This window comes from Polistes fuscatus, unplaced genomic scaffold (assembly GCF_010416935.1).
Source record: "Polistes fuscatus isolate 324 unplaced genomic scaffold, CU_Pfus_HIC Scaffold12, whole genome shotgun sequence".
Lineage (NCBI taxonomy): Eukaryota > Metazoa > Arthropoda > Insecta > Hymenoptera > Vespidae > Polistes > Polistes fuscatus.
The window spans coordinates 5619460-5643109 of NW_025113020.1; the positions used below are offsets into that span (position 1 = coordinate 5619460).

At 30.4% G+C, this 23650-nt stretch overlaps 5 protein-coding genes and 1 long non-coding RNA gene across 9 annotated transcripts; 2 read left to right on the plus strand and 4 right to left on the minus strand.

The window, feature by feature from the left end:
- The first annotated feature begins 12 nt into the window (after nt 1-12).
- Nucleotides 13-9493, plus strand: LOC122513225. Of its 3 annotated transcripts, none has more exons than XM_043629488.1 (12): nt 13-531; nt 3383-3445; nt 4599-4982; nt 5142-5436; nt 6195-6333; nt 6782-6975; nt 7073-7772; nt 7849-8021; nt 8148-8303; nt 8372-8465; nt 8548-9260; nt 9343-9493. In XM_043629488.1, the coding sequence occupies exons 1-12, from the start codon at nt 497-499 to the stop codon at nt 9484-9486; spliced, it is 3090 nt and encodes a 1029-aa protein (XP_043485423.1). In that variant the 5' UTR covers nt 13-496; the 3' UTR covers nt 9487-9493. The 3 variants fall into 3 exon arrangements, with proteins under 3 accessions (XP_043485423.1, XP_043485425.1, XP_043485426.1); XM_043629490.1 differs by having other exon boundaries at nt 3398-3445; XM_043629491.1 differs by lacking the exons at nt 13-531; nt 3383-3445 and adding an exon at nt 3664-3883.
- LOC122513227 lies at nt 1859-3571 on the minus strand. 2 transcript variants are annotated; one of them, XR_006302696.1, is made up of 6 exons: nt 3381-3571; nt 3164-3276; nt 2807-2973; nt 2409-2726; nt 2148-2322; nt 1859-1931 (listed from the first exon to the last, which is right to left on the minus strand). It is a non-coding gene; the product is annotated as an uncharacterized LOC122513227 (long non-coding RNA). The 2 variants fall into 2 exon arrangements; XR_006302695.1 differs by having other exon boundaries at nt 2148-2726.
- A 565-nt stretch (nt 9494-10058) lies between the features above and the next one.
- On the minus strand, nt 10059-11747 carry LOC122513372 (dynein light chain Tctex-type 1). Its single transcript, XM_043629694.1, has 3 exons — nt 11283-11747; nt 10949-11114; nt 10059-10716 (listed from the first exon to the last, which is right to left on the minus strand). Exons 1-3 carry the CDS (start codon nt 11301-11303, stop codon nt 10568-10570), a joined length of 336 nt encoding a protein of 111 aa, XP_043485629.1. The 5' UTR covers nt 11304-11747; the 3' UTR covers nt 10059-10567.
- A 219-nt stretch (nt 11748-11966) lies between these two features.
- LOC122513370 (distal membrane-arm assembly complex protein 2) lies at nt 11967-13346 on the plus strand. The gene has a single exon (XM_043629691.1). It carries the CDS (start codon nt 12256-12258, stop codon nt 13123-13125), a length of 870 nt encoding a protein of 289 aa, XP_043485626.1. The 5' UTR covers nt 11967-12255; the 3' UTR covers nt 13126-13346.
- Nucleotides 13117-14022, minus strand: LOC122513371 (U11/U12 small nuclear ribonucleoprotein 25 kDa protein-like). The gene is made up of 2 exons (XM_043629692.1): nt 13584-14022; nt 13117-13449 (listed from the first exon to the last, which is right to left on the minus strand). Exons 1-2 carry the CDS (start codon nt 13896-13898, stop codon nt 13186-13188), a joined length of 579 nt encoding a protein of 192 aa, XP_043485627.1. The 5' UTR covers nt 13899-14022; the 3' UTR covers nt 13117-13185.
- Nucleotides 14023-14458: 436 nt separating this feature from the next.
- LOC122513373 (cytochrome P450 4c3-like) lies at nt 14459-23241 on the minus strand. The gene is made up of 8 exons (XM_043629695.1): nt 22527-23241; nt 18302-18499; nt 17597-17779; nt 16030-16099; nt 15797-15923; nt 15466-15702; nt 15185-15347; nt 14459-15039 (listed from the first exon to the last, which is right to left on the minus strand). The coding sequence occupies exons 1-8, from the start codon at nt 22714-22716 to the stop codon at nt 14699-14701; spliced, it is 1509 nt and encodes a 502-aa protein (XP_043485630.1). The 5' UTR covers nt 22717-23241; the 3' UTR covers nt 14459-14698.
- Between the last annotated feature and the right edge of the window lie 409 nt (nt 23242-23650).

Genomic DNA, 23650 nt, shown 5'->3' on the forward strand with positions numbered 1-23650 from the left:
TAATGTTGTTAAAAGACTCGTACAGTTATTCTTATACGAATCAATAAAATATAAATAAGTTTCTAATACGATTGAAGAGAAGACTGTTAGACGAATAAGGGATCACGCAAACAAACAAAAAATTGCATTAAAATTCAAAGAACGTATAATAAGAAGAACAGAAGTAACGTGTAAAAGTATGAACAACCCCCTACCCATACATACGTACATACATACACACATACGCAAATCCTACACCTCATCTTCATGAGCAAATAAGCAAGATGGGCTGAGGGGGGAACTTTTGTTGAAGTGGGGAGTAGAAAGAGAAGAGCAAACGTTAGCAGTGCGAGGAAACGTTCAAATGTTTACCGTCAGACGATCGCGAAGTGTTGCGAGACAAATAGTCGATCTTTCGTTCATTTGTTTATTCAAAAATTTTTCTTTTAAATAAACAATTATAAAACAAAATCAGTGAATATTCAATTAGAGAATACTCTGCGGTGTCACGTGCAAGATGGGAGTGATGAGTGTCTTGAAGTGGCTCAGAAAGTAAGTTAATTATTCCCAATTGAAACTCGTAAATTTTATATAAATTCACTTAAATATCTACAATTTGCAATGCTTCAAAAAATAAGTCTGATCAAAGTATTCATTTTTAATGGAAGTTTCATTAATTGTTCTTTTATATCATTTGAAATTTTTTTTTATAAATTCGTGTAATAATATGAAACGTCCAATTACTTCGATTACTTTCACCTCGAGATCTGGTATTTCATATACATATATATATGTATAAATTTTAAATATAGAATTCGAACAAGATTAACGTGTATACAATTCAAATCAAATACATAGAGATATGACCTTTGACTCGAAAATATATGAAGCTTATCAAATTACAAACATCTCTCATTTCGTTTAACAAATTCATTTCAATATACTTTTCTCTTTTATGCACTTATGTATACATATATATATATTAATTCCTAGGAAAAGAACAGGTTCGCCGTAACTTTCATTAGAATCTAACGTTAGTCCTATCCTTTACGAGTATCACGGTTCATACTAAGTAAGCAATGTGTATTTTTGCATTATAACATCACGACTAAAAGGTGAAGGACGTTTACGTTTGCGTCAAGTTACGATAACAAAAACGAAACTCGTTCAACTTGGTATTGTGTGTGCGTGTGCGTGTATGCATGATGTGATATCATTTTCTTAAATTAAATATAACGAAGTATAACGACGATAACTTTCAAAAAATCATTTTTTATTTATAAAGCAATCATCGTGGTTATTGTTTCTAATTCTTTCTATTTGAAACTCCCAAAAATATTCGGACACTACGGTATGAACAGATCAATCTTACGGCTTCGTATTTCGATTTTTTATAAAACAATTGTTATAAATAATTGTTTCATTTGATTTACTTCTAATTTTGAAGTGTTACAGTTGACTTTAATAATGTTTTAACGTTCCGGTAAAAGTGTCCGAAAAATTTTCAAGCGTATCAAAGACACGGGCTAATTATTGTTGTGGCCCAAAAGAACAAGAACACCTGCTGTGATTTGGATCTTACGTGTTACTACTCTTGAACCGTTACCAGAATCAATTCTCTTCTTTACATGCTTATATTCAACGTAGTTTTATATACAGAGTGTCTCAGCTAAATGGGATCACCTAAATATCTCCTTTATTAACAATTCTATGAAGAAACTTTAAATGAAAAAAAGTTGCGCTAAAAGAATTTTTTCTCAAGTTCATTTTTATATGAAATTTCAGGATCGTGTATACGTATGTGCATACGATCCGTATATGTATAATTATCTCATTATTTTATACGAGAACACGTACTTCCCTTATCTTCTTCCTTTTATGTTTTCAAACATAATGAAGTAGCAGTCCGATCGTTAGAACAGATTCCGTTGTTATTCGCTCATTTGATTTATCTTATAAATGAAATTAGAAAGAAATTAGAACGTTGAAGTTAAAATACTTTTAAACGAAATTAATTATTTTTCGGTCTCCGATCAATAAAAAGAAAAAAAAAAAGAGAATAATAGGAGAAAGTGAATGTTCTTAAAACGTCATAAATTTCGTGAACGGAAACGAAACATAATCGTTTGTTTCGAATAGAATAGAATAAGAATTTAACAGTTACCTACTTTTCTCAAGATCTTAGACTCGCTCGAATGACCCCCTGTGATCTTTAGCCACGTAAAAATAAAGATCGTAAGATCTTTCTCTTTTTAATTCTCACGAAAACAGTTGTTTATAACAGAAGTTGTATGCGTGTATCGCATGTTACATCCTAACTTTGCATCCACTCTTCTAACTATTCTGCAAAGTATTTTCTGACATAAGTTTGTATGAACTTTGTTGACCCACTAGACCTCATTAACGCATAGTATAAGTTTGGTTCTAACCTTTCGAGACACCCTGTATATATTTATATCTCATAAAAATATATATTGTTCTAATACACAGTATTAACACGTATGTCTCGGATAACCATATTAAAATATCCCCGTTAATATCAGTACCAATTATAGACACTAGGAAATAATATGGAACTTGAAAATAAATTCAGTGACATAATTAACATGTATCGAGTATTCCAATGTGCTTGATACTTTCTCTATTAAGATTCAAGTAATGAATGAACGAATGTATTTCAATTTATACAACCTGCATATGCATATCGTATTTAATAACTAGTTCAACTTGTCTTCCGTATCTAACACCTACAACAATATATAAATATATACATTTATACATATATATATATAGAGAGAGAGAGAGTGTGTATTAAAAGTCGCTTTACCGAATTGAGAAAAAAGAATTTTTGCCAAGAATTTAGAGTGGCTGCTTTCTGGACTTATATTTTATTAACAACACTGTTATCCTAGATTCACATCTTTCTAAAAGTGTCACTCCATTGAAAATAACACCCACGTGCTACTCGTAAATGCTAATTCAATCTTTCTCAAACTGAAAAATAAATGATAGTAATTCTATTATTAAACCAATATTGATTTTTGTTCTTTCGTTTTTCTTTTTTCGATGAAGCTACTTTTGAGGCACTCTGTACATAACCAACTTTAAACTAATGAATAAAAGAGATTGAAATAGAGATTAGAATATGTTACATAGTCGAACGTATTTATATACTATACAATACCGAAACAAAAAGATTAGTAGGATGAGAGAAAGTTGACGATCGCAATGATCATTTAATTTGATGAGGAAAAATTTAAAAGTCCGCCATTCACTCGTAGTCCGCTAACTTTTTTCCTAAATTTAAAATGACTTTATGATTTTTACAGTTCGATATAATTGGTCATTTATTAAAGTTTATTATTATTTACACTTATAGTTATTATAATACACTTACTTACAGGGATATTGGTTACAGAGACAGAAGAAGACAAAGCTTATCCGAGAGACAACCGATCTTTCCAAAGTAAGTATGAATATAAATTGTTACACCATAAAGTATGCAAATTAAAAAGTAACAATAATCGTTTAATTTAACCAATGAAACATTAAAATCAAAATAAACCTCTACCAATAAAATCACTCGTATCTCCAAATGATTTATTAATTTTTACTTATTAACCAATAAGATGTAATCTTCTAATTAATCTGATTGGTTTTCACATAAATTTGGTTAAAATCTTATTAATACCAGTGGTGCCATCGTTCATCAATTATCGAATTAATCATAATAGAATAATCGACTCGATCGAATTTCAATGAACAAATATTTAAAAAAGCAGTGACAAAATTCTTTAGAGAAAAAGACTGAAAGAGGAGAAGAAAGGAAAATGTCGGCTTCTTATAAAACGATTTACAATGCAAAAAAACGACGACAAAGGACAAGCTGTTCCAATGAAACCGCGTAAGTTCGATCTTTATCTTCTTTTATTCAAAAAGAAGCCGGCATAACCTCCTTCGATGTATGATTTATCTTAATTATCAAGATTGAATACCATTGTTAAACGATCGCACGAATTATTAATACTAGAGTACAATTTGTTTAACAAATTGACGATCTTTTTCATATTAACGATAAATATAATTTTTTTATTTAATGTAATTTTATTGCGTATATTCTTTAATTTTTTTTTTGAATCTACCGCTTTTTTACGAGATAATTATCTTGAGTAAACAAAGATGGATTAAAAAAATGTTCGAAATCTATGATTGCAATTAAATTTGTCAATTTTAGGAAAGAGAGAACACTACTGCTTTATATATTATCGTGCCAACAATTTCTCATAACTTTTCATATATATTTACATTAAAAAACAAATGAATGATAAATGAATAAGTAAAGAAATAACAAATAAAAAAATAGGCGATCGATAGGCGGCAAATTTGAAATCGCCAATCCCCGTTAACAATCGCAAACATACAATCAACAAATGAATGAATGAATGAATGGATGGATGGATAGATGGATGAATGAATGAATGAATGGATGAATGAATGAATGGATGGATGAATGAATGGATGAATGAATGAATGATGAATGAATGATGAATGAATGAATGAATGAATTTATTTACAATTTGACTAGACTGAATAATGCAGTGATTTTCTCATTCTTTCAGTGAATCTTATCGAAACGCTTTACAAGCATTTATGGATCGTCGAAGATTTTCAGCATCGGTCATAGAAACAGGAACTCCTAACAACAATATTTTAGATGTAAATAGCGTTTCTTTGTTAACGGAGAATAATACTGTTAACAATATCGAAAAAGACAATGATATTGGAAACGATTCTAAAATATCTCAAGAAGAAGATTCATTATTTATGCTGGATGTACCACATGTACCGGCATCGGAGATCTTTGAAATCGGATCGGTCGCTGGAACGGAGGATCGATATTTAGAATTGATCTATGCTGAGTGGGAAAACACGCGAATCTCATTGAAGAGGCAAACGCATCCGGAGTGTCGAAACGCTGTCAAAGCCGACATGGAAATTCTCACGTAATTTATGAGTTTCTTTTCTTTTCTTTTCCTTTGATCATGTGAGAAAGTATGCGTTGCGATATTTTACTTTCAGCATCATCGTTATATGATCATGCGATCACTTCATTTAAATTGAACAACCATCTTTCAATCTGTTTTTGTTTATTTTCTTTTTAGGAAAATTCGCCATCCAAATGTATTGATGCTAATGGCTTTAACACAGACGGAAGAACACGGGCTCGTTTCAATTCTCGAACCCGTAGACTGTACCCTTTACAATTACATACACGAGCAAGGCGAACGAATTTCCGTTCGACAGATGGCAAGGTTCGCCGGAAAATTAACCGATGCACTTAGGCATGCACACATGCGTGGTTACATTCACAGTGCGATTAGTCCCCATTGCGTTTATCTCACCTTTGGTGAAACTGTTAAACTTGCTGGATGGGAATTGGCTGTCAGCGTAACTAACGTAAGACATTCTTTATTTATGAATTCTATTGTATTCTTTACTAATTGAATATTAATTTATGTAATTAATTAGAAATATAGGAGGCATGGGTTGTAAATCTTTTCTTAAAATTTTATAAACCTATTCTTTTCTAAAAGTTTTAAGAAAAATAAGATACAAATTTTCATCTTTTATCCTCTACTATCTAATATAATGAATCTCAAGTAAGGAACAGAATTGTAAATGTAAAGAATAGAATTTTTGATTGGTTTCGCTGTGTGTTACGCAGGCGAGAATACCTGCGGTAAATAGGAAAGATTTAATGGGGGATAACAGAGGAGGAGTAGAAAGGGGAAAGAGGTATACGTCATTTCCGTAATTCCATGACGCACCCAGCGTCGTTGAAAAACAGGAAACTCGGACAGAGTTTTATGTATGTACATTGTTTCCTACGAAATGTAGATTTCTGTATAAAATCGTTCTACCATGACTGAGGTTGATTTACACTGGTTGAGTGCCGGATGAAAACCTAAAACGCGGGATCTCCGTAGGCCAGTAGAGAATCATGTGGATCCGCGAAAGTCATTTAAAACGAATTTAATTAAATCTCATGGCCATGAATTTAATGAAATTTGCTTTTTTTATTCTCACAAATATGCTATGTTTTTCTAACAACATTTACAATCAGTCACTAAAATTACTCTTGACAAATCTAATGTTAAATTATATAATCAATCAAATTCGTTGATTTACTTTTATTTTTATTTTTTCTATTCCAGTCAAAATCCAAACAAAAATACGAGGACATTTTACGTAGCGAAATTCTCAGATGGCAAGCACCAGAATTATTTTCTAATATTGTTTGCAAAGAGAACGACATTTATGGGCTTGCCTTACTCATATGGGAAATGTGCACCAGTAAGCTTTAATTCAATGACTTATCTATAGTTTTGCTTAAACGGTAAAAAAGAGATCTACGTTATCTTATCTATTATTTTTCTATTCTTCCATTATACAGGGTGTCCTATAACTCTGGTGGTACAAGCAAGCAGGGGATGATTTTATATGAAAAACTGAGTTGAAAATGTAGAATCCAATTTGTTCATATAAGGCTTTGTTTTGGAAAAAAATAAGTTTAAAGGTTTGAAAGTTTGTCGATTACGCGTGCACTCAAGCGCGAGCTTGCAATCCTGAAAACTAAAAACCTTGTTCGCTTGTACCAACTCCGATGCAACTCCTGATGCAATCCCCTATATAATTTGTATTTCTAAGATTGAAATGCAAGATACAATTAAAAGTAACTTTATGAATTATAATACATATTTATATATATATCTCTTTATAATTTTTATATAATTGTTAACAGTGCGTATACCATGGAATGGCTACGACGTTTTAGAAATCAAGAAGCAGTACGTACAATTGGGACAAAGTATTCCTCTAGATTTATGCGATTCTCCACCAATAATTCATAGTTTATTAGAAGTAGCTTTACAAATTGATCATACCAAAAGAAGTATCGATCTTATTAAAACGCGCAGATTGTTGCAGGGTCTCGAAGTAAGTGCTATCGACTTAAAATTACTTTGATTACTTTGATTATTTTGTTGATAACATTATTATTATTACTATTATATTAATATTGTCATAATTTTAGATACAACAGGAGCATAAGGACGAATGCAAAGGAAGAGAAAAAAAAGAAATTGACAAGACAGTTACAACACCAACCATTGAACCCTCGACTGCAACTGATTGTTGTAATAGCGCACCATCAGCGATATCATTAAATCAAAATGTGGACACTGTAAAAAGTAGAACATGTTTGGATTCTAAGAAAATCAAAAGTCTAGCACAAAAAAAGACTTCGAACGAAGTGTTCACAGAGGCACCAAATTCAAAATTAAATTCACTGACTCAAAATGATCGATCGAATTTTTTTTCGAGTCCAAAAAGATCAATCGAAAGAGATAATCATAAAGAAATGAAATTGAATTCATTGGATAAAAAGGAAAATAAAGAAAATAAAAATAATTCGAAAAAAAGAAGTAACGACGTCAATTCTGACTTACCAGAATTACAATCTTACACCGCATTTAAAAAGTCGCAATTTATGAAAAGTTCAATATCATCGGATAGTAAAAATGAAAAAGTAGAAGTACCTAAAATTCTGTCTGACTCTACTTCTAGTATTATATCTGTGGTATCTTCTCCATATCTTAACATTACAGAAGATATTGCAGCACAGACTAACCCACGTGCTAATTTACAACGTTTGAAAGAAATTCTTGCTAATAAAAGAGAATGTTTCTTTAAGAATATCGAAAGACCCCCCCGGACCCCTGAAAAAAATCAAAGTAAGTATCAGGGTGATACGGACATTAAGGATAATTATTGTTAACAAATAATAACTTTATTATTTTATTTGAATAGATGATTCAATCGTCGAGTCAGAAATATTGGCCAAAGTAAAGAGTAGAGATTACGAGCCACATAAACCTGCTAGTCATAAGACAAGTTTAGAAAAAAAATGTAATAAATCTCCCGGTTCATACGATTCGCCATACGTATCACCATATATTTCGCCTAATCAACCAACTTGCAAAGTACTTTCACATAAATAATTTATTTGTCTTCCGTTCTTTCTTTCTTTATTTTTGTAATTTATTTATATCTGTGTAAATGATATTGTTCTTTACATTACATCGGTATTACTTTTTATTCTTATTTAGCAACCTTACTCGCAGATGCCTACAAATATAACAACCGCTATAATGAAACCTCGTGTAATAATACCGCATCCTCGAGGCTTTTTCGAAACATCCTTGTGGAAAAAAGAAAAAGAAATTTGCATATCCAAAATGTGGAAGAAGGATCCAAACGTTACAGTAAGTTTTTTATTTATCTCGATATTAAAATTAATGCAATAATATTAATTTTATTATTTAATTATTAGCAAATATCTGTGGAAAGTACAAAAGAAAATCCTGTTACGAAATTAAACGAACTTATAAAACCTCTGGAAACGTGTAATGTTAACAACAAATCAGGTTTGTATCTAATGATACATTTTATTACAAAAATATTCCAACATTAAGAATTTTCTAACATTACGTTTAATTGTTCTTTCAGAAGACGTAAAAAAGCAAAGTGAACAAAACGACAGGGTACTTACTGAAAGTGTAACCGAGTCTGAGTCGATACCAGAAATCGATTCGTTACAAGTTTTGAAAGAAGCGTTGGATAGAGCAACGGAAATAATTTGTGCAAGTAAATCTATCCAGAATGAACCAGGCGCAACATATTTACCTTCTCATCAATCCTGTGATAATATCAATACTATAACAAATAACAAGTACATTAATAAATCGTTTCTGGATAAGGCATATGAATTAACTTATACCGACGATATTAAAGAAGAAAAAAGAAAAGAAATAAACGATACAAATAAAACGTTAATGTCAAATAAAAATCAATCCTTTGATAACGAATTAAATAGTAATACATTGAAAGAAAATATCAATAATTCTAAAAAGACTAACTGTACTACGAAAGAAAACCAAGATGGAATCTACAGAGCAAATATCTGTCATTTAAAACATTCATTACACGATGTTGATACGATTAAATCTAATAATAAGAAATTATCTAACAGGAAATATACTGAGAATTTATTTTCTTCAATGTCTACCGATGAAAAGCAGAATATGGAATCGTCGTGCAAAAATTGCAGTAAATGCAATAATAAATTATCATTAAAAAGAAGATTTTCTTTACCAAATATTATTCCTCATCATAAAGTAGGGAATCATTCGCATTTAGGCAAACTACCGATACGTAAGGCTGTAAGTATTAATGTATTATAACATATTAAAAATAATTTTAATCTATATTTTAATATCATTCGTTTTTTTCACATTATTTCAGGACAATTCTCCTAATACTTCGATAGAGGATTTCTACATCGACGACGATAATTTAGAATTAAAGAATTTAAATATTAATATGGTATTATTGAACGACGATGAAGTTTTCTACGATAATTATTTCTTTGACAAAAAAACAATTTAAAATTTCATTTTATAATGCGACTATTTCTTTTTATTTTATTCAAGTGAATCTTTTCCACAAGTTTTGTTCTTCAAAAATTTGACTAATATACTTAATATTAATATAAGTAAACTCCAACTATGGTTGGCATACAAAGTATTAGAAAGAGAGAGAGAGAGAGAGACATAAGAAAAGAAAGAAAAAACAAAGCCTCATTTTTACTTAGAAATAGAAATTTGCTAACAATAAGTTCTTTTGTTCGTACAATATATATATTTTATTTTTTTACGCGTTATATATATATATATATATATTGTATATATATATATTGTATATATATATAATATATATATATAATATATTATACTTCCGTTGTAAGATATTAGTTTAAATTATATTATTAATATAAAAAACAAAACATTATATTACTTTTTTCTCAAACTATAGAAAATAATTAGATTTATTTAAATTGACATAATAGAAATATGTGTATCATAAAGTAATTATAAATAGCGAAAATTTAGTTTAAATACTCAAATGAGAAAAGAGAAACAAATTATTAACGACAGTAAATTATAAAATGTTAAATATCGTTTTCCTATATGTTGCAATTTATCTATAAGTTATCGCAATTAAATGTATATTTATAATAAAGCGTTTTTGTGTACAGAAATATTACTTTCAAGATCCTCCTCTTATTAATATTTAAATATATCTTTACATTCGATTTAAAGATTACAAAAAAAAAAAGATAAAAGTAAAAAAAGAAAAAAGAGAGATAAATTTGTGCAGAAATAGCTGCATATACGTACGCATATGTTAATCATTTTTGTAACCCCTTACGCTATGATTTAATGCTTAGAACTGTGTGCCATATTCGGTGCTACGTTTCATACTTCTTATCTTTAGACCGTAAGATTCGCCATGAATAAGACTCATGTTTCTCACGTTTAGACCGTAAAGCTTATTACAAATCATATGCACTGTTATAGCGCAAGGGGTTTAATTTAATTTCAATTAATTATTCATTTAATATTACTAAATATATATTACTTAATCATGAAATATATAGATTATTTGGAAAGTTGTTATCCTTCGGATTTTAGATTCCTAAACCAAATACAGAAACAATGCAATACATGGTCTTGTTTTCCCAACGTACAGTACAACTTCCGTCTGTGGCATTATCCCAAAAACATGAGCTCGCTGTGTGTAATCCTGCTCCATTTTTTTGCATAATCGTACACGTGACTTAATAAACAAGAATAAATATAATAAATACACTAAATACAAATTGTTTTTCTCTATTAGTTTGAAAGCGTCCACAAGTGGATGTTAACGATTAATCTTTTAGCTACTGCAGAACTTTCTAAGATGTTTTATCTCTGTACAACAATTTTCTGTACGTAAATATCCATGAAAGCCATTATAGTGGCATGCAGTGTCTAAAAGGTTAATCAAATATTATCATTAATATACAAACCAATATATTTATATGGTTTTTGCAGCCTCGTTAAATTTCCTAAACATGCTTCGACAACGTTCGATGTCCATTGATTAACTTTATTATGCTGATAAGCATTTCCACCAATAGATACTTCGATAGCCTCTTTTATTATTTTGCTTACGGTATCAACAACAAATTGAGTCTATAAATTAAATGAAAATAAATTATTTATTATGTTCATACTTTCATAAGTTCATACTATAATTTCATAATTTTAAGAGTATCATATATATATTAGTATATTACACTAACTTTTTATTAGTAATATTGTATAATTTTTTAATTATCAAACAAAAAAACAATTACTAACCTCTTCTTGCATATCCTCCATTATGACAAATTTGGAAAATAATTAATTAACGAAAATAATGATTTTGATTTCCTCACAATTATGTCACCTAGCAAATGTAGATATAATAAATGAAAATGATTTCTTGACAACTCACAGGCGTGACACTTTCATACGTCAAATTGTTTTTCTTAAATTACTGCATCCGAATATTTAACCAAAAATTAATAAAATAAATACAAGTACATTTTATATAATTCATTCGTTTTTTTCTAATTTATAAAAACAAAAAGAAAGAAGAAAGTATATAACTTCAATCTCTAGTAAATTCGATAACTCTATTTCCTTTACATTTATGGTACGTTCATATTTAATACATATAAAAAGAGGCAGCTGATGGTGGAGCCATATTGGTTCCTTATGTCACGTCAATAAAAAGAAACATTTTAACTGCAACTAAAATTTGGATATAAAAAATATTATAAACTGATTATTTATATATAATATTCATAAATTTGATTGTTACAAATATTTATATATTATATTAATGAGAATTAAAATAGTAAATATTCTCGCACAGTATAATCCACTGATTTGATTGGTTCTCACAGTAAGACTAAACCAATCAATGTTAAGTAATGAAAAGAATCGATGGACTTTAAATCGTTCCTAACATTCATAACCTATTCAATTTGAAAAGTATGTTTTAATAATTAAAGTTAAATAATTGTTTAATATAAAATTCATAAGAATAAAAATAGTAAATGTAGTATAATTTACAGATTTGATTGGTTCTCATGATAAAATTTAACCAATCAATGCGAAGTAACAAATAAATCTTACAAACTTCAAATAATACCAAATATATACAATCTAATACTGGTTAAAAATATATTCAAGTAACAAAAGTTATTTAAGTAATATGAAATACTAAAGAATAATAAAGAATATCGATTGATCGAGTAAAAGAGACCTAAAGAACAATTCTAGCAACATGTTGTCGCAATATCTTATTAAAAGATTGATAATATTTAACAAATTAATTAAAACCAGTCATGTGATCAGCGTTAAAAGTTTACAACATTTTAGTACTGGAAGTAAATTAATGGAACGTGTACCAAGAAATTTAAAAGATTGTTCAAGATTTATACCCACAAAGAGACCGATAAGTTCAGAAGATGTAGAGCCTGGAGTTGAAACGGATACCAGTTTTGCTTGGTTCCAAACAGAAGCTTCACCAGTGCAAACATTTTCTGTAGGAAATATTAAAGAATGGTTCCAGTTTAATAAAAAATTACTCTATGTTAAGGAACAACATGTTGATCTCAAGATGATTAACGTATTGGGTATAAACATAGCTGCTGCATACTTTGTTATTAAATGGAGAGGAAAAATTAAGTTTAAGAACTCCAATTGGTTAGAAGCTACAAATGATAAACCTGTTCGTTTACCAAAATATTATAAATCTAATTATATAGTTATTGCAATAGATGCAAGCAATACGATGATATGTTACGAAGGGCTAGAAAACATGTCGCCTCTTACTAAATTAAAATGGTTAAGCTTTAAGGGTTGCGAATATATTGATGATTGGTGCCTCGACAGAATATCTTCACGTTATCCGTCATTGGAGTATTTAGATATTTCTGATTGTAAAAATATTACAGAAAGAGGATTAGAAGCATTGTATAAATTAGATAATCTCAAAACGTTGATAGTAACGAACCATCACAAATCAGCAGCATTCGAATTGACTTGTTTTATGTTGGAAGAATGTATTCCCAATTTGGAATGTAAGATATTGAATTCGTGGTATGTAGATAAATCTAAGGAACCCAAAGACGAAAAGAAAAAATTTGAATAAAATGGTAACAATTTAATTAAGTGTAAACATGTGTAAATATATACAAATTCAATGCTTCAATCATGCGTTTTTAACGACATTTCTTAATTTATTTTTTTCTCTGTACTTCTTAACATAATATAATTCAGCTTTATTACCAATGCCGTAAACTTTTAAATTTTTATTGTCATTGGCGAGTTGTATATCATTAAAGCATAAATTATATTTTTTCCAAACGTGTTTCCAACTGATCTTCTTCTTAATATTCTCTCTTTTAAAATACAAGTTAGTATGCCTCTTAATGGCTTTTTTTAAATCAAGCACTGTAGTTGTATGCGTAGGTACCTAGGATTTAAATAAATTCAAGTTTGTTTTTACAAATATATTATTATTTATTTATTAATATCCATTCCCGTATTCAATAATTTTTAATCATATGATAAGAAACAAATATATATTATATTTAAAAGATTCATTACCACAATAGACAGCCTTGGAAGATTTCTACGATTTAAAAATAATGTTATCGCTTGACCCTGTGCCACAGCAATCTGTGCTTTAATTTCTTCTACAGTAACATTTAATGGTAGTCCAGCTAGAAACGGATCGCTGTCAATTAATTTATCAAGAGTTTCTTTAGTTAACTTAACTAATTCCTGATGATTTGAGTCTGACTTGGTATTCTCATTAGGAATTATTTTTTCTTGCTTTGTATCTATTTTACTATCCATTTTACTATTCATTTGATCGATATTGGAGGAACTATTTTGTTCTTTGATTTCAACCACGTCCATATTTTATTTATTAAAATTTTTACGTTTCTGTTTTTTTACCAATGTTTGTAAACAAGTACATCGTGAAAACTAATGCACTTTGTTGTGCAAGAATTGTATTAAGACCGACCGATAAGACAGTCGGATCAGTCGGTAACAAAGACGTAACTGTATGACGCCATCTGTAGTGCTTGAAACGAACTATTACTGTTGTACCCAAAACTGAATTTAAATCGGTCGATAAATCAGTCGGTAACAAAGAAAACTGCATGGCGCCATCTGTAGCGATTGAAATGAACTATTACTGTTGTACCCAAAACCGAATTTAAATCGGTCGATAAAACAGAACATTACCGATTGGTTAAAATATCGATAAGTCGATAAGTCGATAACTAAGAAAACCTTTGCACCTTTTATGTCCCTGGACAAAATTTAAAATGAAAATTATTAGAAAAATCAAGGATGTAAGTAAAATTACTTTTTTTTTTTTTTTTTATTAAAAATAATAAATCGCTCTTATCGTGTAAATATATATAAATCACTTAAAAATACATTAAGATTACATGCGTTTAACAAGATTGTAATGATATCATCGAGTCATAATTATTTTTTTTTTCTATGTTAATTATATAGTGTCTTCTACAGGTCTATACGTTATTCGTAGTTGTACATTTTTTAATTCCATAATTACGTTTTGTAAAATAACATGTAATACTAAAACTTAATTATACGTGTAAATTCAATATATAAATCGTCTCAATAGGAAGACTTTTAATTTGAAATGGTAAAAAAATAAAATAAGTAATAAAAATAGTAGCTTTTCATCGCGTTCGTGGAGTTATTTTTAAAGGAATTCCATCCTTGTTAACGAGAACTAATTCGGGTTTTAAACGAAGTTTGTCTTCGGTGATCAATGATTCGATATGATATGCCTTTAATATTGACAAAATGAACACTTTAACGACTACCGTGGCGAATTTCCATCCTATACAATTTCGTGAACCCGCGCTAAATGGTATGAATGCATAGCTCGGTGGTCTAGGATTCCATGGTAAAAATCTTTCGGGTTTGTATACGTGAGGTTCTGGAAAATGTCGTTTGTCTCGATGCAACAAGTACGAGTTTATTAAGAGCGTTGCACCTTGTGGAATTTTGTTTCCCACTGAAAAAAAATTTCGTTTCTTTTGTTTTCTGTTTTTAATTTATAAAAAAAATGTTTTAAAATTGAAAACAAGTTTCTAAATAAAACGGACGAACAAAAATATATGTAGAATCGAATGCTATTGCATTGGACATTGAATACTCACGTATTTCAACGGGACTTTTAATTAGTCTGGCTATTAACGGCGCCACTGGATATAATCGCCATGATTCTTTGATGCAAGCGTCTAAGAAAATTAATTTGTTTAATTTTTCTAACGTTATTTCATTGCTACCAACTATTTCGTCGTACTCGTCAAGAATTCGTTGCTAAAAATTCATCAAAATGAATGTAATTTATTAGATTGTTCGGAAAGTCATTTGAATATCTTTTGTTTTGCTTTTTGAAAAAATGCGAATACAAAATGAAAGTGGAAATGGAAATTACTTGATACTCAGGTCGTCTTCCTAAAGCATATAATGTCCAAGATATACTGGTGGCTGTAGTATCATGTCCCGCAAACATAAACGTGTTAACTTCATCGCGTATGTCAGTGTCCGTTAAAATCGTACCATTACTCGATATTTCCAATAATAAATCCAACAAAGCTTGATGTTTCTTCGTCGGTTTGTTACAATTTTTGTCTCGATTATTTTTCCATTCTTGTTTGCGTTCGGCGATCACCTAAACAGTCGTTGATATAATTGATTTTCTTTTTTTTTTATCTAGATATGAGGAACGTATTTTATGCATTTTCTTTGCAATAACATCGATTTACCTTATCAATGAAATTATGAACTATTTTAAGAGCACGATCTTGTTCTTTTGCTAATTTGGTCAATCTGAATATGCAGTCGTACGATGTCCAAACACACGTAAATCTATGCTGCGCGATTTCAGACAGTCTAGAATAGATTAGGAAGAAAAATTTGCAATTTTGTATAGTCTAGACACACAACATTTTCGATTAACATTTATTCATTGTCATAAAAAGAAAACAATTATACGTACTTGTCTACTGCTAAAACATATTCATTGAATAAATTAGTTTGCGCGTTAATGCGGTAACCCATGGAACTGTCTAAAAATATACAAAGTTTCATAATAAAATTCCCTATAGGCAACAGTATTAAATAGTAGATGACGTTAAACAATTTTTAGAGATTCTTTTTTTTTTTTATTGTGTCAATTTGGAATTTGATTACTGACGCGTCAAAATTCGTCTCGAAGAGAAAGGTTAAATCACAAATTGCAAATTTTTTGTTGTTCATTTTAGAATAAAAAACAGGTATATGGCTACCTTTTCGACTAATCATTCGCGTTGCTGGAGTTTCGAATCGACGGATTCTCAACAATTGGGACAAGTTGGGACAACAATTGGGGAAAGTGAATTCGTTCAATCGAAAGGAAGAAGAGAATACGAAGGATCGAGGAATAATTATGAACGTTTTCAAATTAATAAGAAAATTCAATCGGTAAAGAGAAAAGGAGGGAATTTTCATTCGAATAAAACGTCGAATAAAATGTCGAGTAGAAATATTAAGAACGTTTCAAATAAAGTTGATCCTTGCAAGGTATGAATATGGTCAAGTTTCTTATTATCCATTTGTCGTTTGTTGCATTATTTATTGCAATAAACAGGTGAAGACATCGGCCCTATTGTACGAAATAACAGATCGCGTTAATCGGTTAGCTCAACCACGGATACTACGATCTAACGTTTCGGATTCATCCGAATCTCGATTAAACGTCAAGAAAATATCAGAAGCCACGCCACGAATTCTCGAACTTTCAAGACCGAAAAGTATTTACGAGCCACCGTCTAAATTGCTTTATTACGTTTCACCAGCTGCTTTAACTGCGATTCGTTAGTACACAAATTATTCTTTTATTCTCCACGAAAGATTGTTTTTTACGGGAATACGGTAGAGAAATGTTCCAAATGTCTTAAGACGCGATTGAATAAATTGTTTTTATAATATTCAGCGACCGAACGTATACTAGAATTATCGCGACCGAGAAAGAATACAAAAAAGGTACCCGGAAGAAAAAGAAAATTAGTTTATGCACGATGCAATTCGAGGATTTTGCATTTGGCACGTGTAAAAAGTTCCAAACAAAATATCGATGACCGTTTATCAAAATCGTCCTCGAGACAACCCCGAAGAAAGTCATTCAGGTAACATTCCGTTGATTTAGTATTTAGACAAACAAAATATTGGGATAATAAAAAAATAAAAAGATACAAAATTAGGATGGAATTTCAAAAGCCGAATAAATTGGAATCAAGAAGAGATGGTAAGGAATCGAGTTACGATCAAAATCGTTGGAAGAAAAATCCAAGGAGAGACAGGAGAACGAGAAGAAGGAAACGTAGGACGAAACAGGAACCGAAATGCTCCAGGTCCGATAAAACAATCATTATGATTGACTAGAATTACAATTCGGAATAATAACGAATAAATTTAACGGATTTCAAATATTAGCGTCAGCGTAAAAATCCAAAAAAAGAGAAAAAACAAATGATGAAAGTGTAAACGTTGAAATAACATTTGAAATAACATTTGAAATAACTCACCACAAATGACGTCGAGTGTAGCACGTTTGGCATAAGGAACGATATCTACACTCTTGCCGATTTCTTTTTTAAGACAATCGATCATAATATTGACTTCATTAATAGCACTCGAAAAATAATCTTCCAGGAGGCCATTGTGAAAAGTCGGTGTTAGTAACTTCCTACGATGATACCAACGTTCTCCTAAAATTTATTAACCAACATTTATTTGTCTATTAATACAAATCAAAAATCATGCCATATTTGGATTTAATCGACGACTAATTTTATCCTACGAAATATTCCTATCGAATGCATATTCATTTTCTATCAATTTCCCGACTTTCTTCTTGAAAAATCTTTCTTGAAAACGTTGTCAATCAATCAACGTTGTTAAATAAAGAAACAAAGAAGTTGTAACTTCCTTCTAATCGATATTAATTTATTGATTGCTTTTTCTATTACCAATTACTGTGCCGTTAAGGTTTTTTTTCTCCCCTTGAACGATGTAAGAAAAATCAAGGCGTCTGAATTATCAACAACATATTCGTGGAGAACTATCGAATTATTCTGACGTTAATATTAGCACGAAAATAATATGAAATTTTGCACGATGAATTTCACATAAGTTGATTGATTATGCAAACGGTAATCTCTCTCTATTTAATACTTTTTATTTTGGTAAGAACAAAAACATGCCAACTAAAAATCAATTTTTACACTCACCGTTACTAGTGATCAATCCATTACCAAGCCATGGAATTAGGTATTCGTATTCGAAGCTTTTATTAGTGTGAACGCTACTGCTAAGTAATGGCTGAACCGATTCTGCTTTGTAAAGAAAGATGAAAGGTCGTGTGCCAACCAAAAGCATATATATATCCCCGTATTTTTCACTCCATTCGATTAAATTGCTGAAGAATTCTGTGAAACATTTGTTAAATTATATAAGTTAAATAGGTTAGCAAATCTAGATTGTTAATCGTGTAACGAAGGAAGAATAATGTGGGTAGAATTCTTAGATTGTTAATTGCAAGTCTTTGACGGTCATTGACTTCAACTCGTGTCACATAAGTAGGCCTTTTTGCAGCTATGTATGGTACGTACGTGTATGGTGACAAGCAATCAACGCTATTATCGTTAGCTTGCTTCTAGGTATCTTTCTCTCTCCATGATGCAAATATAAGAGAAAGAAAAGGACTGAGAAATGGGGGAGAGTGGGAGAAAGAACGGAAAAAGGAGAGAGAAAAGGAGAGAGAAAAGGAGAGAGAGAAAGAGAGAAAGGAGGGGAAGAAGGAGGAAGAAAACGATGGAAGCCGATGCACGTGCAGCGTGTTGCTTGCTTGGTAAAAGGAGTGCTAAAGTCTTATGGCGCACTGACCGGACATTGACCGTAAAAATGGGCAAGCCACGTATTTACACCGAGGACGATGAGTTGCAAGGGACCTTTCTAACTTCGAGACCTTGCTAGTGCAACTACCATATCAAAAACAAAGATGACGAGTGGCCTTCCACTCAAAGATCCTTCAAAAGATTCAACGGAAACGTTGATTATTCGCGTCGCTTCGTATGTCAATGAATATATAAGCCCTAAAGAAATGAATGATATTTGATCATTGAAAGTTGAAGTTTCAACTTTCTAAAGTTCAATGTCTAGCAATTAGTCAAATCTTTGGATGTAGTAGTTCAAATTTAAAAGGTCAATCGTGATCTAGTTAATCGTGATCTAGTTAACCGTGATCTATTTTACTCTATTTTAAACACGACAGGACAAATTCTAAATGAAACTTTGATATCTATTGATCTGGTACAGTTCAATACTCTAATTAAATCTTCTGATTTCATTAATTAGGTGTCACGACGTAGAGTGACGTCAATGTCAACGCGTTAATACGATCGAAAACAAATTTAAAGTTAAACTTCGTTATCATTTGCACTCGTGTTATGATTTTTATTTGTGACTTTCTTTCTTTCTTTCTTTTTCTCTTCTTCTTTTTTTTTATTTCCTCAAAATCTAATGTCAAAGTTGAAACGCGTTGATAGACGGTTTTTAAACGTAACTCTGTGCATATATATATATAAATCTACGTGTATATGTATACGTATCAGATCGACCTTTTTCTGCGCGCAGCACGTGTCCCTACTACGTTTCCTCGTTGCATGCCTCACTTTGGGCTTGCCCAAATCCTCAGTCTGACTCGTCTTGTACTCGTTCCACTTTCATTGGTCATTCTTCTCTCTCCACGCGTATACTCCATTGACCTTTTTCATACACCACGAATATACGTACTTACAAGGTCGGCCAAAAGTCCCTGAGTGGGTCAAATGTCTTCTCAAAGTTGGGATAACAATTTTTAGATTAATTTTTAAAATTTCATCTTTTTTTTCCCCTTAAATTATCCAACTACTAGCCTAACTGTGAGCTAAACAAACGAACAATTTAATCGAAGAATTTTGTAGCAACAGCTACAAAATTTCTTTTCTTTTCTTTTATTTTCTTTTCTTTTCTGCAACCTTGTATATTTGTATTATTTTTGTAATTTTCAATCGAGAACACAGTTATATCATTCGATTTATCGATCTTTATCGGTACTCGAATAACAATTGAAAACTCGTATTACTTTTTCGATAGAATGTAATCAGTGAAATGGATCAACGCGTATCTCTTATTGGATTAGATTCGATGCAACTTGAAACCTAATGAAGTTCTTCTATCCTTTTGTTTTCTTCTTATTCTCTATCTTCGATCAGACAATCGATACTCGGAATAATACAATTTGTATTGCCGAAGAAGAAGAAGAAGAAGAAGAAGAAGAAGAAGAAAAATAAGAAGAAAGAACAGCAGCAGCTATGTTTTATAATACCCTTGGCACGTGTCACTAGGACAACGCACTCTCAGCATAAATTGCGTCTACTGATTTGAATTTATTTTCGTTTTGAACATCAGGAAATGTAAGTTCAATCGATAATTTCGTTTCGGTAAAATCCCCGAAATGTTTAAACTAATTTTCTTTTATTTTAACTTAAAGTTTATCAATCTAATTGACGTACCATACATAAATTTTCTTTTTTTAATTCTATGACGTCTTCAATATTTTTAATACATAAAGTTTCTTAATAAATATTTGACAAATATTATAGAAATTATGTTCCAATTAATTATACTTTTCTTATTTTAAATATTAATAGCTATCATTTTACGGGTCATTGATAATAATATATCACCACGTTGTCCAATATTGAGAAATTCTGTTTTAAGATAATACTAATAATATTTTAATTTCAATTTATTGATTTGATATTACTTTAGAAAGTTTGGATTGAGATAATAGAAATAATAATCTGTATAATATCTACAAGCCATGCATACACACACACACACACAATTAACTTAATTTGTTTGACTGTTATATCAATAATACATGAATCATACAATACACTTATAGTTGTCTAATAGATTGGATAAAACTTCGTCTATGCAAAAGTATACTGTGTGTGTATGTGTTTGATTTGTTCTAGGAGGTGGGGTTGAATGGGGGATCGGTTAAACGTCTAGCTCTTGTCTGCTACTAAAATTGATCCGACATTTCTTCATTGTCTGAAAAGATTCGCGTGACACGCCTTTCCCTTTCTTATTCTTATTCTTTTTTTCTTCTTATTCTTATGCGACCCTTTTTTTCCCCTCTTTCTTTCTTTCTTTTACTCTGTTCGAGTCGGTGGATATATAATTGTATGCAATTACGTGGGCAATACGAGTGGCACAGTCATTCAGACCACGAACGACCTCGACCCGTTTTTTTTCTTTCTTGTTTTTCTTGTTCTTTTTTTGCTTTCTTTTTTAACTTCTTTTTCTTTTTCTTTTTCTTCCTTACGAGAATATATTGTCGATTATTTTTCAATGAACAACGTGGTAAGATTCTTTTTTCCTTTCTCTTTTTTAATTTTATTTTACAACGGAGTAACACATGCGTTTACATAAAACTCGAGCTTATCGGGATAGGAGGGTTGAAATTTGATCAAAATTTGATCAAACTTCGATCATTGTAATTCAAAGTTCGTGAAAGTGATAGCTATTTAATCGAACTTTGATAACAAACATGATTTGATACAATTCATTGAGCTAATATGCAAACACATATGCATTCGTTTATTATTATAGATTATATCAGGGAACTGTAGACTAAGTTTAAATGATAATTAATTGGAATATAATTGAGATAATCGATTGAAAATTCCTAGATTATTTTCATTATTAATTTATGGTTTATTATATTATAATGAATTCTTATAAACAATTATAAATATATAATAGATATCTATTTTGAATCTAAATTAAATAATAATTACTGATATGAATAGTTCTTTGATAACTATACGATTTAATGATTTTATTGTAAATTAGAATATAATTTCATAGTATTGTATAGGTCACGAGAGATTAGAGTTTAAGAATGATTTATCTAGGAATAAATTCTGCGTTATCAAATAATTTAATTACCAACAAGATAAGAGATTCGGATGGTTAGCTAAAGAATTACTGAAATTTCGAAGTTTTTTTTTCACTGTTGGGATTTTTAGATCACGGCTAATATTTTTCATTTAACGTTTTAGATTGAAATTGTTGAAGAATCTTGATATTAGAATTGCTGCCAGAACCCCATATCCGTATCCCATAGGTTCAAATAACATTTAGGATAATTTTATACAGGTTATGTATAATAAGCAAAGATTCGTTTGTTCGTAAAGGAATTACATATGAACGTATTGGATTTTTTCCAAAAATTCGAGCAAATGAATTTTTTTCAAAATAGGCAAACACTTTTTGGGCAATCATAGACTTGATTTATAGTAAAAATATAAAAATCAAACATAATTATAACCAAATCGGTAAGAACAATCCATACAAACCAATAAAAAAAGGAAAGAAAAAAACAAAATCAATGAAACTTACCTTCCAAAGGTCTACTCAATTGATAGGCATTTCCAATTAATGGCAGGGAGAACGGATGCGGTATGTTTCTAAGAGCGTAGATAGTTCGTCCATATTGTATCGCAAATACCGCTACAATAAGTAGCAAAGACAATGCCAAGATCAAAGTTATCCAGGAATAACCAAAAAACGTTTGTATCGCGGTAAGCATGGTGCCTTCTTTTAACTCTTCTGATTAATTTGCAAATACTATATTTTTTAATATCTAATCGAAACTGATTATAATTGAACACTTTCAAATACTTGCGATTGATTTTCTCTACTTCTATCAAAATTCACTTCTTATTCACTTTCCATCGATCTCACGTTTCCTTTAAGAAAAAAAAAACCATACCGATCTATCGGATCGATCGGATCAAGGAAAATAGATCAAACTTTTGAACAATTCAATATCTACCGAGCCATAGATTTACATGTAAAAATAGCAAATTATGATAAATTTAATTTGATCTATTGATCGAATTAAGTCGAAATTCACTCGCGATACTAGTAAAAAAAGAGAGAGAGTGAGAGAGAAAGAGAAAAGGAAAGACAGTAGATTTGAATTAAAATAAAAAACAGATTTGAATTAAAATAAAAAACAGAAATATGCTGATAAAAAAAAATAAATAAACAAATAGAAGTAAAACTGTTTGAAGACCCCAGTGTATAAGACGCTTGTCAAGAAATGACTCTCTCGTACGAAAGAACCGCCCTTATATACTAGCGAATGCTCCGAGTATTACACCGAATGGTCAGCAGCTAGCTCATCCACCAATAGAAACAAACACGCGCAAGGCGGCAACGTTCGAATGCGTATCTCTCTCTCTCTCTCTCTTTCTCTTTTTCTTAGCAACGTAGAGACTATGCACGTGTAAGTACGTATGCACAAGCGTACGCAATATATCTGTGTGTTTGAAGAGTGAGAGAAAGAATTTACTAAAAAGAAAAAATAGGAAAAAAATAATCGACAGATCCAAAATAAACATTAAATATTTGAGCAATCTATCATACAAACATTCAAAGTTAAGTTTAAAATAAAATATTTGTTTCACCGATAATTTTTTAAAGTTGAAATCCGGTATATAATTTTATTCTCAAAGTGC